At 49.6% G+C, this 15,573-nt stretch overlaps 4 protein-coding genes across 4 annotated transcripts; 2 read left to right on the top strand and 2 right to left on the bottom strand.

Annotated features, from left to right (window-relative positions):
* Positions 1 to 619: 619 nt before the first annotated feature.
* GCG54_00012787 (uncharacterized protein) lies at positions 620 to 1,454 on the top strand (the record flags this gene model as incomplete). The annotated part of the gene is made up of 2 exons (XM_045412656.1): positions 620 to 1,345; positions 1,401 to 1,454. The coding sequence occupies 2 exons, from the start codon at positions 620 to 622 to the stop codon at positions 1,452 to 1,454; spliced, it is 780 nt and encodes a 259-aa protein (XP_045268662.1).
* Positions 1,455 to 5,969: 4,515 nt separating this feature from the next.
* On the top strand, positions 5,970 to 8,369 carry GCG54_00012786 (Cellobiose dehydrogenase; the record flags this gene model as incomplete). Its single annotated transcript, XM_045412655.1, has 1 exon — positions 5,970 to 8,369. One exon carries the CDS (start codon positions 5,970 to 5,972, stop codon positions 8,367 to 8,369), a length of 2,400 nt encoding a protein of 799 aa, XP_045268661.1.
* A 1,696-nt stretch (positions 8,370 to 10,065) lies between these two features.
* Positions 10,066 to 11,113, bottom strand: GCG54_00012785 (uncharacterized protein; the record flags this gene model as incomplete). Its single annotated transcript, XM_045412654.1, has 2 exons — positions 10,066 to 10,578; positions 10,637 to 11,113. 2 exons carry the CDS (start codon positions 11,111 to 11,113, stop codon positions 10,066 to 10,068), a joined length of 990 nt encoding a protein of 329 aa, XP_045268660.1.
* A 2,590-nt stretch (positions 11,114 to 13,703) lies between these two features.
* Positions 13,704 to 14,986, bottom strand: GCG54_00012784 (uncharacterized protein; the record flags this gene model as incomplete). The annotated part of the gene is made up of 3 exons (XM_045412653.1): positions 13,704 to 13,847; positions 13,900 to 14,527; positions 14,580 to 14,986. 3 exons carry the CDS (start codon positions 14,984 to 14,986, stop codon positions 13,704 to 13,706), a joined length of 1,179 nt encoding a protein of 392 aa, XP_045268659.1.
* Between the last annotated feature and the right edge of the window lie 587 nt (positions 14,987 to 15,573).

Below are 15,573 nucleotides of genomic sequence, written 5' to 3'. Positions count from 1 at the left end.
GAAGTGGGATGCACTTTATCATGGATAAGCTTATTTGGCCCCATCATACCGAATATTGACGTCAAATGACGGTATTTCATTGCAGTGGTTCTCGCCTTGCCTGTGAGCTCAACACCAAACAATTCTACGCGTCCAAATCATGTTGCTGAACTGCAAGCTGCGACCAGCGCAATGGCGCTAGGGGTGGGCAGCGAGTAGTTGCGCCTCCGACTCAGTGTGAGGAGTTCGGACCGAAGTGGGTCCCCGCTTCAGTCCGACGCCGAGCTCTTCGGTCCGCTGGCATCGTCCAATGGGAGCTGAGGGCTGTTCCCTATTGCTGGTTTGTCTAGAAGCAATGAGCTCAATTGTGAGTCGCAACTCGAGGTGTCTGTTACGACGTGTTTGTTCGGTGTTCGTCCAGAAATCGCTCCTATTCGGATCTTCTAATGACTGGCAACCCTTGAATTTTTGCGTCGACACAGGCACAACAGCCGGACCTAGTGTCACACCCCGCAACGGACGTTTATTTTGTTTCGTGTAGTAGAGCTTCTACGCTGTTCTGGCTCCGCAGAGCATTTAGTACATCCTTTACACAGTCATCGCGGCACCCAAGGCGTACCACTTCCTCTCACGTTTTACTATGATGATGCCGTCCGGTCCAAGTAAGAAGGAGGAGAAATACTCTCTCCTGAAAGATGAGACGGCTAGAGAGTCCTACGAGGAAGAAGAAGCACCACGACCATCATCATCGTCATCATCAGTTGACCAAGAGTCTGGAGCCGTCAAAGTGAAGAGGCAGCTTCGGATACCATGGCAATTCGATCCGGCCTGGAAGTCATGGTATCTCTTCGTCCCACTCGGCCTCATCTTCTTCATCCTCGCGGGGCTAGCTTTCTTCCCATCATGTGAGCCCTGTCGCAAACAAGACACATCCGGCTACGTCTGCGCACCCAACGGCGCCCTCCCCAAAATCGCCCGCGACAGAGGCTGCGAGTTCGACACCATGTCGTTCAAGTGGTACCCCAAGGAGGCCTTTAACGACAAGGACAACCAGGCGCTCCTCAGGGAGTTCCATGACCAGGGCCCATGGCACAGGTACTACGATAAGGGCGGCAAGCACGAGATCCCGCCGACCAGCGAGGTGCTGACCGCGGGCTGGGTGTCGAGGAAGGAGCACACTTTCCACTGCATGTACACGCTGAGGCAGACGCACCTGTGGCTCATCAACGGCTACGACGCCCCGTGGAATTACACGCATACGCTGCACTGCACGAAGTATCTGATGGACACGATTTTGGAGAACCCGCCGAAGGACTTCGATGACCTGAGTGTTCATGGAACACCGTGGCCGGAGCACCCTGATGTGGTAAGTTGAGTCATGGGCGATTACTGGCACCTCATGCTGACGAAAATGATTGCAGGTGAAGCCATACTATCCCTGCAAGCAAGAGGGACTGAGTTGTGAGTCGTGGTGAGAGAGGGCACGGAATTAGCGGTGAGGTTGGGTGTTTCAAGTACATTCATAGCATCGATCAGAGCATTTGCACGTCAATCGAGTGGCTGAAGAATTCATCAATTTATCTAGACTTTTTATCGTTGCCGATTATCCGTCTCTGGAAAAACTTCGAGTGACGGCTGAAAAGTTCTGTTGCATCTTAATGATCGGCATATGATCACCCTGCGTCTATGCGCGGCAATCTTCGTGTAGGGTGACATTGGACTCGCATGGCGTTAGTGAGCAGCCTACGAGATCTAGACACTTGACCTTTGAGCCTGTCGTTCAATTTCGTTGCTGTAGATTACCGTGTGCTTTTGGAGCGACATTTCTCAATACAATCGCTGGTTAGGACACTGCTGCCCAAGCCCAAGGCTAAAGAAGCAGGAGATGATTAACGCCTGTGAAAGCGCGCTGTGCGGGCGAGGGAAGACCAATCGCGTAGCTTACAGCCCCTGGGCTGTGTCCTCTGGGAGTGATCTGGTCGTCATATTCAATCTTTCCAGAGATTTCACTCGCACGGATGGCAAACATACAACGCTTCCAGATCCGTGAACACGGCGGGAAATGCATCGCTTTTCTAGTTTTCATTCCGAACTCCTCGCATTCGACAGCCCTGGTGAACAGACTCTTTGCTTCACAATCATTAAAATACCGCCAAGACGCCAAGAACACATTAACCCAAAATTGGCACGAACAATGCCACGCTAATCAAAATCACAGATCTCGGTCGATGAGAAGAGGGCAGCGCGGATGGCAAGACCAGACGAGCAAAGACACATGGCCGATATGTCTCGCATGTCGAGGGAATTTCGCCGGGCATTTTCCCATTCACGTCTTTCAATTTCGTCGATCGCAAGGCAGGGGCGAGGTAATTTGAGCAACTTGACGCGAGGCGAGGACTGGTGAACTGACCGGACCCATGTCTTCATAAATCGACACAAACATTTTCCGCCAATTAAGCAGGCCGCAATCCAGCTTATGAGGGGTAAATGTGGACCGAAACATGGGGGTGAGAACCACCTGAAGCGGCTGGACAGTCTCGGGTACAGTGAACCTTTTTTCTGGTCCAACATGAGAACGGCTCAGCGCCAGTTTGCTTTTGCAGAGCCTGACTGACTGACGGACGGCCTCGCCTAGCTTCGCCATAGGGGCTAGGAGAATTAGTGATCACGTCAAATCATTACGGCAGATGGCGGCAATGCGGTGTTAGATTGACAGCGCACCTGCACGCTCCAAGGAGGCGGCGCCAGGCTAGACATTCCATCACGTACGATTCTTGGTATTCTAATTAGCTTGCCGCTCCCTGCATGTCTGGAAAGGGATCACAGCGGCTGCCTTCAAAGTTGCTCCTCCCCCAGCCGTGTTATCCACTCGGCCGAGGCCCCTCTTCGGTAGGTTCATCCGAACATTTCTGAGCGGCCCAGCGAATAGGCGAGGGAAGCCAAGAGCAGGTGCAACGGCCCAGATCCATCAGAGCCAAAGGTCAACAAAGGGGCCGTGATTCGACCTGCAGGGCGTCTTTCAATCCCTGAGCTGTGGACACTCCTCACATGTAAGTAAAACAGAGGGCCAAATTACGTTGCACGTCATAGGGAGACCGCGCCTGCAGACGAGGCCATGCCCTTGTTTGGAAGGTCTGCCAATGACGGGATCCTTATTTGAAACGGCACGCCAGCACGCGCTGTTGGCGCGCTTGGCTGGTGATAGCGGGCAGGTTTATTTCAAACATTCTAACGGACCCGAGGATGCGCATCCCGGGGTCGAGTGGGGCTGCCGAAGACCGAGACCAACACGGAGCAGGGTTCCCATGCACCACTTGCATCACTTCGCTTTTTTCGGCGAAGGCATAAAAAGCACTGCTTTTTTCGGCCGAAGCAAGCAAATTTCGCTTATTAACGTAATCTCTACTATAGAATAAATTGATTAGCTAGGTAGGGATATCTAAGTCTATAAGTGGTACTTCTATCTCTAAGCCCTCTAGAATCTGCTACTCTAATTCAACTAACTCTTCTTTAGTAATTATCTCCTATATTAGTAGTAGTAGTAGTAATAAGTAGCTACCTCTTTAGGTATATAAACAATCTAAAATATAGCTATTTATATAGATAAAAGCTAGCTTATTAGCTATATTAGGATCTAATCTGTTATAAGCGTAGTTATATATATAATTAAGTATTAAGAAGCTTCTCTTAAAAGATATAGATATAGTAATATAGCTAAGTAATTATAGGGCTAAAGCTACTAGTTATAACCTTATTAACTCTACTAACCCCTAAGCTATATATAGCTATATCTAAAGGTCCTAAAATACTACAATAGGGTAAAAAAGAGGCCTTTAGGCATACTATAGATTAATAAGCTTAATATACTAAGCGTAAGTAATCTTAAGAATAGAGGTGTAGCTATTAAAGTAGGTAAAAGTTATTTTATACTCCTCATTAGTTAATAGGCGCTTAAGTACTTATAGTATAAGGGTAGTAGCAACAATATTAATTAGGTATAACTACTTTTCGCAGTATATATTATACTTCTACTAGATTAGTAGCTAATTAATATTAAGGTTACTGCTAGCTTTAATAGCCTACTATATCTCTCATAGAGAGTCTTAACGCAGTAGTATATAGCTAAGGTAGGAGCAGTTAGCCTTAAAGGTCTTAATTATAGAGGTAATTAGCTTAAAAAGGCGCTATAAAGCCTCTACTTTAACCTAAAAGAATTTATTATTAATTAGGGTAATAATACTAGCTATAAGTATAGAGGTACCCTCTCTAATAGTATTAAAGCGTTATTTAGCGATATCTAAGTAGGCAATATAGTTAAGTAGGGCGACTTTAGAGTTAAGTATAGAGTAGAAGTATTACTCTATATTACCCTAGTGAGTAAACAATAAGGTAATTAGTAACTTCTACTTACTATTATAAACCCTCTTTTGCTCTTACTATAGGTATACTAACTACAACTTAGTATTATAGAAGTAAGCTATAATTTTAGCAGCCTTTTAAATAATAGGTAGGTAAAGTACTAACTTATAGATATTACTAATAAGTAGTTAAATACTATATAAGTTATAAAAAGTAGGTAGGTAGTAACAGAGAGAAGGTAGTTATAATAAGTTATTATAGAGAGATCTTATTATACTATTTATATCTATAGTAATACTATTAATATAAGAGAGTTTAATAATACCTTAAGTAGTTATAATATCCTCTAGGATAGGTAAGAGTTTGCTAACGCTAATAGTAACGTTATAAGAGCAGTTAGCAGTTACCTAAGTACACTAATAAAAAGCAGAGCTATTAAGGATATATACTAATATATTAATAACATAGTTATTACCTAAGTTAGCAGAGCTATTAAAAGTAATATTAAGGTAGGGCGCTTTTTTAATATTAAGTTAAACTTTAGTGAGAATATCGTTATAGATATACAGTAGGTAGATTTTACGTAAGATATATACTAATAGAGGCTTCTAGTAGGGTTATAATACTTAGAAGAAGTTATAAGACTATTAATCCTTATAGGCAGTAAAAATATACCTATTAGTAAATATAATAAGGGCTACCTTATAGTTCTACTTATTAATAGAGGTCTTAAACTCCTCTATAGTAGTTAATTACTAGAGGGTAGTAGTAATTAGAGGTATAAAGTAGGCTTAGGCGTTTTAGTATAGATTATATCTCTTAAGATAGGTAGCTTAATATATAATACTAATAATAGTAACTTAACTATAATATTTATACTAAACTTTTAGTAATTTAGCTATATTATCTGCAAAATTCTAAAACTATAGCTATATTTAAGAGGCTTTAGCGTTATAAGTAGCTATCGCAGCAGTTAGGTAGCAATTTAGGGTAATACTAGTTATAGGAGGAAAAAACGCATAATTTACAATCCTAGTAGAGGGTTAGTAGTTAAAAAAGGCTTGCAGCTAGCCTAATTAGGTAAAACGCGCTAGATTAATATATTATTCCGGAAAAGTGGGTCAAATTATTGCCTTTTTGGGCTGATGTAAAAAGCATGCACTATGCGAAAAAAGCATGATATTTGGAACCCTGACATGGAGAATCTCTGGCCCCCGGTCTGGCGCCAACGGACCCCGGCCTATCGGTATGCACCCCTTAGGTGCTCGAGATTAAGGAAACTTGCTTGAGTGGGGGTATTTCCTAATTGTTCAGTGCAAAGGATGCCAAGATAGAGACGGAGTGTTCCTGGTTGAAGAGATATAACATGAACACCAGAGCTGCCCCGACACAGGTCTTGTGTTTCTCTCGTTGTTTGTTGAGCCGCATCTTCGCTGCATTCCTTCCTTTTCGAGTCACCGCTAGTACGGTGTTTTGTCATTCTTTTCAGAAATCATCCTGTTGACCCTAGAGGTTAACGTTCGTTCTCTCACAACACTTACATTCACTTTTGGACAACCTCCAAGCCACTCATTCACCCCGATCACCTCTAAAACTCGAAATTAGAAGACACCTTGAAAGCGATTCTCACCATGCGTTACACAATCTCGGGAGCCGCGGCCCTTTTTGGGCTCGCCGGATCCGCCTCCGCCCAGCTCCGCGCCTCGGCTTACACCGATCCCCAGACCGGCATCGACTTCCAGCGATACAAGCCCGACGCCTACCCCTACAGTTTCGGTATTGCCGTCCCCGAGACCACCGGCACCGACTTCATCGGTCAGATGGTTGTGCCCATCTCTACCAAGGGCAACTGGGGTGCCGTGTCGTTGAAGGGAGGCATGTTGAACGGTCTGCTGTTCGTCGCCTGGGCCGATGGCGAGGACATCGTCACCTCGTTCAGAATGGGCAGCGCGTACTCCAACCCTGACGTCTACACCAAGACCGAGGTCAAGGCGACCCCCATCGCCAACGGTACCTTCGTCAACAGCACCCACTTCTCGTACACTTTCCTGTGCAGCAACTGCGTCGACTCCACCGCGACGACCCTGGCCGGCGAGTCTCCCATCCTGGGTTGGGCCTTCTCCGACACCAGCCCGACCACTCCCTCCGACCCCGCGAGTGCCCTCAACTACCACTCTGCTGGTTTCGGCCAGTTTGGTCTTGACATCGCCAGTGCCAAGTCCGCCAAGTTCGAGGAGTGGTCCAAGTACGCGAAGGAGGTTGAGACTACCCCCGTCCCTGGCAACGGCACTACCACTCCTGTTCCCGGTAACAGCACCACTCCCATCACCACCTCCAACAGCACCTACGATGTCATCGTCGTCGGCGGTGGCCCTGCAGGCATCATCGCTGCCGAGCGTATCGCTGAGAGCGGCGCCAGCGTCCTCCTCATCGAGCGGGGCCCTGCCAACACCGTCCCCCTGGGCTCTGACTTGGCTCTCCCCTGGAACGACACCCTCACCCCCTACGACATCCCCGCTCTCGGCAGCTCCATGACCTCCCTCTCTGGCATCAGCATGTGCAGTGACACTGCCTCCACCGCCGGCTGCCTGTTGGGCGGTTCCAGCTCCATCAACGGTCTCAACTTCATCCACCCCCCTGAGCACGACTTCCAGCGCTGGCCCAAGGGCTGGAACTGGGCCGACATGTCCGCCGCCGCCGAGCGTCTGTACGAGCGCAACCCCGGCACCACGGAGCCCTCTGACGACAAGAAGTACTACGACGACCTCACCTACAGGGTCCTGTCCGGCCTCCTGAGCGGCAAGGGCTGGAAGGAGGTTGACTCCATCGAGTCTCCCAACGAGAAGCAGGCCGTCTTCTCCCGCCCCTCGTGGTCCATCAAGGATAACCTCCGCGCCGGCCCTGCCCGCACCTACATGCCCTTTGCCCAGCAGCTGCCCAACTTCACCCTCAAGCTCGAGACCAAGGTGATCCAGGTCGAGCGCACCGGCAGCACCATCACCGGCGTCCTCACCCAGGCCGCCGACGGCAGCAAGCAGATCATCAAGGTCAACCAGGGCGGCAAGGTCGTCCTCGCCGCCGGCGCCATGTCCTCCCCCCGTATCCTCTGGAACTCCGGCATCGGCAAGTCGGACGCCCTCGCCATCGTCAAGCAGGGCGCCGCCTCCACCGGTGTCACCCTCCCCGCCGAAGCTGACTGGATCGACCTCCCCGTCGGCCACCACCTCCAGGACCACGCCCAGGTGATGCTCCAGTTCAACTCCCAGACCAACTTCACCGCCTACGGCTTCAACGCCATCGCCTCCAACCCCGTGACCTCCGACCTGGCTCTCTATAAGGAGGGCTCCGGCCCCATCACCCAGGCCGCGCAGCGCATGCACCTTTGGACCTCCGCCGAGGGCGCCGACGGCCGCACCCGCTACCTCCAGGGCACCGCCTCCGCCATGCAGAACGGCATCATCACCGTCCGCACGTTCCTCACCCACGGCACGTCTACCCTCGGCGAGCTCGGCATCTCCGCCTCGGGCAACACCGTCCTCAACACCAAGCCCTGGCTCATCGACACCGAGGACCGCAAGGCCATGTCCGACTTCGTGCAGTACTGGCTCGACCTCACCAGCGGCAGCAACTCCACCCTTAGCTACGTCACCCCGGGCGCCACCCCCGAGGACATCATCTCCACCAAGATGATCTCGGGCGACCACTGGGTCGGCTCCGCCAAGATGGGCACCGACGACGGCCGCTCCGGTAACGGCACCGCCGTTGTCGACCTCGACACCAAGGTCTACGGCACCGACAACCTCTTCGTCGTCGACGCCTCCATCCACCCGGACCTCCCCACCGGCAACACCCAGGCCATCATCATGATCACCGCCGAGCACGCCGCCGAGAAGATCGCCGCCTTCAAGGTCAGCGGCTCCGGCAGCAACTCGACCACCACCCCTGCCCCCGAGAACTGCAAGCGCTCCGAGAAGCGCGCTGCTCGCCAGGCCATGCGCTTCAGACGCCATGTCCACATGCACAAGTACTAGGTAGCCCTCAAGTGCTGAGCGGACACCACTGGGGCGGGGTTATATTGGTTGATGTCATGAGTTACACCGTCCCGAGCCTTCATCGTACAACATGTTTCCTTCTAGACTCTGTATAAAGTTTCTTTGCATCGTAAATAAAGCATTTTAGATCATTACTATTGATCTCCTATGAAGATGCTGAGTGGTGTTGTAATTTTGTGTGGTCTTTTGTGCCTCCCTTTAAAGGCATTCAGAGACAGTTCAGTTGAGGCCGATGCGGCTATATATAGCGTAGATGAATCAACCTGACCATGATCATAATTGAAAGCCCTGGCCCCGCCCGTTCCAGTGTCTCTTGAATCTCGTCGAACTTACATCAGTAGAAGGGACGGCTCATCACATTTAATTAGGAAATCCCCTTTTATGTACGCAACACAGTTGATCTGAATCCTCAATGCCTCTCCAAAGGTCGGATTGGGAGTAGAAGTCTGACAAGAATTCCATCCACATCTCTTATTGCAAGTATTTCAACCCACATAAGGGGCAAATCCGTGGATCCTTTCTACTTGTCTGTGCAAGACCTCACCTTCGGTGGATGACGTCTTTCCACCTTGTCACATCTGTATTCGAAGGAGATGATGATAGTTGAACCTCGCGGCGGTGAGTTGTCTGCGTTTCTTCTTCATTTATCCCGGCAGTAAGTTCAGGGCTGCAGCATTGAAGATTGGCTCAATCAGCGCAGCAAAGGTCACCCCTGTTAATACCACTGTCAATACAAAAGACGATTTCGCCATCATAAGCTTGTTCGTCGCTGGACCTCTGGCCCGGAGATAAAAACTAGTCACGGCCATTGCACTGACTCTGGCGGACGAACTTCGAGTGTGTACGGCCAGTATATGGTGATTGCCTGCGTCTGAAGCAGCTGGCGGTCTTTGGTTGAGTTATTTTCAGCACTCAGAATGTAAGGGAGTGGAAACTTCCACAAGCCAATTCAAAAACCCATTTTGGTAAGCTGCTTGATGTTCCGATAGCATCATGCTGTTTTCGTTCTGCATGAGGAATTCGAGGCTGATCTTGCAATACACTAGACGTTGAAGTACGAGCCCTACACAGCCCCAATGCACCAGCATTCGCATCTGATGCGGCACAATGGAAAGCCTAGTATGACGGAAGGATGTTGTGTTTCTTCGGTTTCCCAGGCTCGAGCCAGGAAGTCAACTGGCATGAACTGAGGACAGCCCTGAGGATAGCCCAGTCAACGGCAATCGAGAAACAGGTCAGCTTCAAGCGGCAGAAAAGCCGTCGCAGCCAGAGCAAGAAGTTCAAACGTGCCTGGCAGACGAGGAAAAAACTTTGGAGGACTCCCCAGAACCAAGTATGAAGAGAGTGGCCCCTGCCTTTGAGGTGCTCAAAACAAGCATGCAGGAGAGGGTTTCTGGGTTGCAGGCAGGCAGAGGCTGCTAAGCAGGCCAATGAAATTTTCCCCGGGTATCAGAATATCATTATGTTGAAGCTATAAAGTAGCTTGACCAGCTGTCTGGAACACGCTAGCAAACAAAGACGAGCTACCGACAGACCCAGTGAACCGAACTCTGCATGTTGCTTGCGAAATTCTCTCTTCACGAGCGAAGACGCCACACATTAGATTGCCAGCAGAACTGGAAATTTCCAAGTCATAATTGAAACAAACGCTGCGTTGAAATATCCTTCGATGCCTCTAAACGTCGACGATCGTAAACCTCAAGTTCAGATTGGCCAAATTTGGGTTTCGCGTCAACGGGAAGGCTCCGTTCGCTGCCCAAACCACCACTTCCGTAATATCCTTCAACCCAAGCTCCTCCTTGTGCTGAATAAGCATCCAGGCTGTTGAAGCGCCGTGGGTGCTTCCCAGGATAGCAAGACCCTCGTCGGTATCCATCTTGAATGTAATTCGTTGGTCCCATTCGGGGACCTGGGTATATTTTGCTCTTCGCAAGGCCTCCATCACGATTTGAAACGTCTTGTTATAGACAACGTGCGACCGGAAAATGACCTTAAGCCTCTTAGGATCATCACCTCCAGATAGACAGCCGTCTCGCCACTGGAAGTAGGCAATATCGGACGCCGTGTCTAAGTCGGGGATATCCCCTTTTCCATTCGTGCTCTTTGCATAAGTAGGGCTGTAGTTTGAGTCGAAAATGAATGCACCAGACTTCGGGTTTACGACGTTGGTGTAATGCGCCATCGTGGGCTGGCAGAACGAGAAGATTAGTACGATGGATCAGTTGAGGTGTCATGGCTCTGCTCACATATCCTGTTTGGCCATTTGCTTTCTTGAATTCCCGATCGTGGACCAGATTCCAAACTGTGTTTTCCGCTTTGTTTACCGGGAAAGCTGTGTCCTCGAATGCAGGGTCCAACAGGTTCCCGAAGTCGGGCCTTCGACCGCCCGCATATGGGAAGAAATAGACATTCGGTGTCCAGCCCCATTCCAAAACCTCCTCCGGGTTCTGGAACGGGCTGGCAACCGACGCTCCACCATTATATTCTTGCGCTTTTGCGGGATCCAAGGGCAGAAGACCCTTCAGCCATTCTCCCTTGTCGGCACGGCCTTCGTAAGTATCATCAAACCAAGGGAACTGTTGCTTCACCCGTTTAGCAAGCTTTCGATCGGAGGTAGCGGGCGTGGGCGATGCGCTGATGGGGAGCAAAAGGTTAAGGAGTGAAAGCCATAGGAACAGTACACGGAAGGTTCCCGGCGGAAATGAATGACTAGTGCGAGACATTGGTGAGGGTAAAGACTGACAGGTAGTTGGATGACGCAGCAACAACACACAGGATAATACCAAACATCTATCTACACACGAAAAGGCGTGTGCGGTGCTCAAATCCTTTAATAGGCAACATCATTGGAAAGGAATGATCGGCTTCGGACATTTCTATCATTGGAGAATATCTGGAAAGTTGATTAACGGACCAAGCATGGTGCCATGGGCCCGGCGGAGCGGGGCCGGACTGGCCGTTATTTAATCAATTGCGGACAGGCCCGTCCATGCTTGACTCGTCCCTGAGCACATAGATGCAGCCGTAGGCCGGCCACCCCGCAGCCGCAGCACGCGGTAAGCAGAGCTATTGTTGGCTCCAGCCCCTATTTTATTGAAATAAAGTTCAAGACATCACTTCAGTACTCAATGCACAACCAACTAAATTAAATTGCGCACTTTGGATGAACATGTTCAAAGATATTCACGTTTATTTTGGTTCTCTTGCCAAGCGGAAAAGCAATGACCATTAATAGGCATATATAGTGCTCCAGCGCCGAAAGTACGGGGCAGTCGTTTAGTCCAGATCAGCGCCGGTCCTTCATGATCACTGCTCTGAGGTTGTTGGTCCAATTTTATTTTCATACCCTCACATCTCATCGTTCAGCTAGTCGGTCAGCCGCCTTTTGGAAGTTGAACGTTACTGCAGCAGGACAACGGTAACGACATCAACGACATCAACGACTGCTATACGGAGACGACGACGATAATTGCGACGAAGATGACAGTGGCGGCCGTGGGTACGATAATAACAGAGACGATAGCGAGGTGCCCAGAACAGAGTTTGAAATAATCATGAAGAACTGCTCGGTCAAAATGATCAGACAGCTTGCAGTGTTCAACGTTAAGTACGTGCGTGAGAAGTTGTAGCTGTGACAAGTTAGGGAAGTGGCGCAAAAATAACATAAACATCCAGCAATATGGTGTCTACATACTTTGAAATGCAAGTTCTCTTCTGTTCCATCAAACTTATCACACACTGTTTTTTCCAGGCACCCCGCGGCTACTTGTGTCTCAACCACCTGGCGCTGCTATCTCCGGGTTGTGCGCTTCTTGTTCTCCAGGCTGAATGAGCTGCGTTAGCTAACCGCGATGTGATGAACCATCTTGTTGCACGACCTGAAAGATTACTAATGATTTCTAGCGGTCTTCCCAGAATGAGTTGATGCAGAATGACCCTGCCACGTATGTGGTGCTGATAGTCGCAGTGCGTTTCCTCCGAATCCTCTGTGGTGTCAGCAGTTCCCTGCAATACCACATCAATACACTCATTGTCAACTCTTAAGATGTCGAGAGTAGGGCATACAAAGATAAGCATGAAACTTCGTGGGTTATTTGCACGAGGTAAGTTGCTCAATAGCTTTAGGGTTGAAGTTCTACTAGCTAAGTGGTGTACCCCAAGCTTCCTCCTCATAAGATAGCCTTAGATGTTTTTCTCATGCTTTAAGCGACTTGCGAGTGCTGCCGATGTTTGAATTTGATCCTGGTGTTGGTTTTGATTAAGTTGGTGAACATATGGTTCAAACAAAGCTCCAAATTCCAATCAAATTGTCTATTGAGCTCTCAGCAATAGAGCCTACTTCCAACGTAACTGTTGACGATTACGAATTCCTCACCTCTTGCCTCGCATGTTAGATACAAGGCCAGAGTCTCAACAGAAGACTCCTACATCGGCGTCAAAAGAACACGAATTCGACACCAGAAGGCCAATATTGTGGTGTTGATAGATCTGTGTGCGTCGCGACCACCACATTGACAACCGTAAGGTTGGTATCTGGGCGTTCTTGATCGTCTGAGAGATGCTGTCGAGGCTTTTCTTGGCAGCCTTCGAGGAGGGAATTTTGCCGCTCTCCAAATAAGTCTTGAAATCGAGGTCGTAAGCCGTAACTTCCCCACCCTTGTTACTTGCGCCGTATTGAGGACTTGTGGCTGTCAGTTGACACGAACCGGCTTCTCAATTGCCGAACAACCGCGTGCTGCGATTTTCTCCGGTGTCTAGCTCGTGTGGAGGCCGGATGGGGTCGGTCGGCTCCATGTCTTGGTTGCTGGTGAGGTGATTCATTCGGCGGGGATAGCAAGACCTCTATGGTGTCCGGGTGATGCTCAGGATGCGGTGTACACGTTCTGGTCGCCTCCTCTCTATTTTGGCCTGGGCGAGGCTGTTCCAAGGAGGAAACCACTGATACTTCTGGGCTACGGGAAGAAGTCTTCTCCCTGGTGTTGGGTAGAGACCGGCTTTCGAAAGTCGGGAAGTTCCCTGGCTGGTTAGCCCTCTCGGTATTCAGTGATGTCGGCGTCACAGGAGAATTCTTAGGGCCAGTTTCATGGCAGACCAACTTAAGGTGCTGGGCATTGGAAGAGTGCCAGATGTGGCTGCTGGGAGATTCAACATCGCTTCTTCCAGTTTCCTGAATATTGGTAGAGTTCCTTGAACCTGTTGAGGGTGTGCTCCGCATTACTGTGACAGCATCATCTTCCACAACTTCCGTGTCAGAACCAGATCGCGAATGGTTGCGTAATTCGGTGCTTTGCAACTCGGATTCCGAATAGTTTCTCACAGGGTGCGGTTTTGTTGCGGTACTTGAGTGACTTTGGCGCGGGTCCTCCACGACAGCTTGATGAGCGAGCATGCTCTCGAATGAGTCAAAGCCTCGGATCCTGGCATAAACCTGTAGAGTTCGAAGTTCGCCTGCGTCGGCTTCCCAGTGTCGGTCAGGGCCGTCGAGATGAAAGGGCTTCAACAGTCGTACGCTCGTCCACATGAAAGAGTCCTCTCCATTTCTCTCGCACCGCATGACCGCTACCTCGCGAGACGACACCAGCGACTCCCCATCACCGTAACCTGCAGCCCAACCGATGATTCCCTCATTGTCAAATTTATAACAACGAGGCCTGGGCATATCTTTGTGCAAATTCAGATCGCAAAACATCTCATCCCGCCCACACATTGATAGATCCTTCCATCCCAAGGCCATCACCACCGACGCCTTGTTGGTCTTCAGGCAATTGGCCCAGTAGAGCTCCCCTGGCTTGGGGTTCAGAACGTCTTCCGATACGTACTCCTGTTCTGGTGTCTGCTGAGAGACCGTTGGCAGCGACAGACCTTGTTCGGGAGGAGGCGTGGGCGTTTCATGACATGAGCGGGGATCATATCGGCTTCGCAATAGGTTCATGGGCTTGTATCCCATTGCAAAAGCGTGACGCACGCAATCATTGTTCAGCTTAGCCAGCGCATCTGTACAATTGACGACACGGATGCCAAGAAACTCGATGGCCTGGCAGAAATCCTTTTTTAGGAATCCGTGGAGGGCACTATTGAGATGTTTTGCGGCTGCGATAAGAGCATTTTGTTTAAAGTGAACGCCATGCTTGTCGCATCTGCCATCAGTCAGTAGAGTATTCTTGATTTGGTTACTACAATGAAGCATACTTTAAGATGTAAAACTTGTTCGAGAATTTGACAATCGTATGCTTGAACTCGGCTTTGCCGTCTTGGTAAACTTCATCAAACTCGATTCTTTCATTACGCGACTTTGCAGCTTCGCAGTACCCATTGTTGGAAGAAGTTACCTCTGTTTCCCCGTTTGCTTGTCGGTCGCTTCGACCATGGATTCTCATCAGCTGGTCATGCCTCGCTGTTTGTCTGATATGGTCTGGTGATGAATTGTGCTTGGCCTCATTTGCCCGAAACTGAGCAATCCTTCGTTGGGAACGACCGTAGATTTCGGCATCCCGTGAGCTCGAAGCGCGGCCAGGGGGGCTGCTGGCTTCGTCGTGATGAAGCCTGTGGGTCGCCAGGGCCTCATATGAGTGGAAGTTTGTGTAAGACCTAGGCATCGTGTTGTCTAATGCACGGTCAGAACGAAGAGCAAACTCGGCATTGTTAGCTGGACGACGCGGTGATAAAATGTGCCTCTGCTGATACGATTCTTCTCGAAAACGAGCGTCGTGTGTTAGGGAAGCCTGGATTTGTGTTGGCCATGAGCGGGCCTCTGCCGGGGATGTCACCATGGCAGTACGTGCCAAGGCTGTCGCTTGGTGAATGGGCGTCGGCAAAAATGGTGTCTCGTCCTGAACTCGTGCTACTGATACTGTCGGCAGCGGAAACATTGATTGGTGCTGATGAATCACTTCTTGCTCCTCCCTGTTCAAATGATCGAGAGAATGTGCGTACTCTCTTTCACTCTCAGCCTTTCGAAATGCCCGGATCTCTGTTTGATATTTGTCAAAGAGGCTTGCGACGTCGCGGTCCAGGCGTTTCTGGTTTATGAAACAGAAGTCATTGTGTAATTCCCATTCCAATATTTGCTGCTGCCTGTGAAATTTGGCCGTAACGTCTTCTCTTGCTACATGGAAACGGCTCTGATGACTTTCCAATGTTGCAAGCCAAATGCCGCGCTTTTGGTCTAGCGCCGACTTTTTTA

Source organism: Colletotrichum gloeosporioides (assembly GCF_011800055.1).
Source record: "Colletotrichum gloeosporioides strain Lc1 chromosome Unknown consensus_16, whole genome shotgun sequence".
Lineage (NCBI taxonomy): Eukaryota > Fungi > Ascomycota > Sordariomycetes > Glomerellales > Glomerellaceae > Colletotrichum > Colletotrichum gloeosporioides.
The sequence above is the reverse complement of the archived record's forward strand: the minus strand, read 5'-3'. Positions and strand labels throughout refer to the sequence as shown.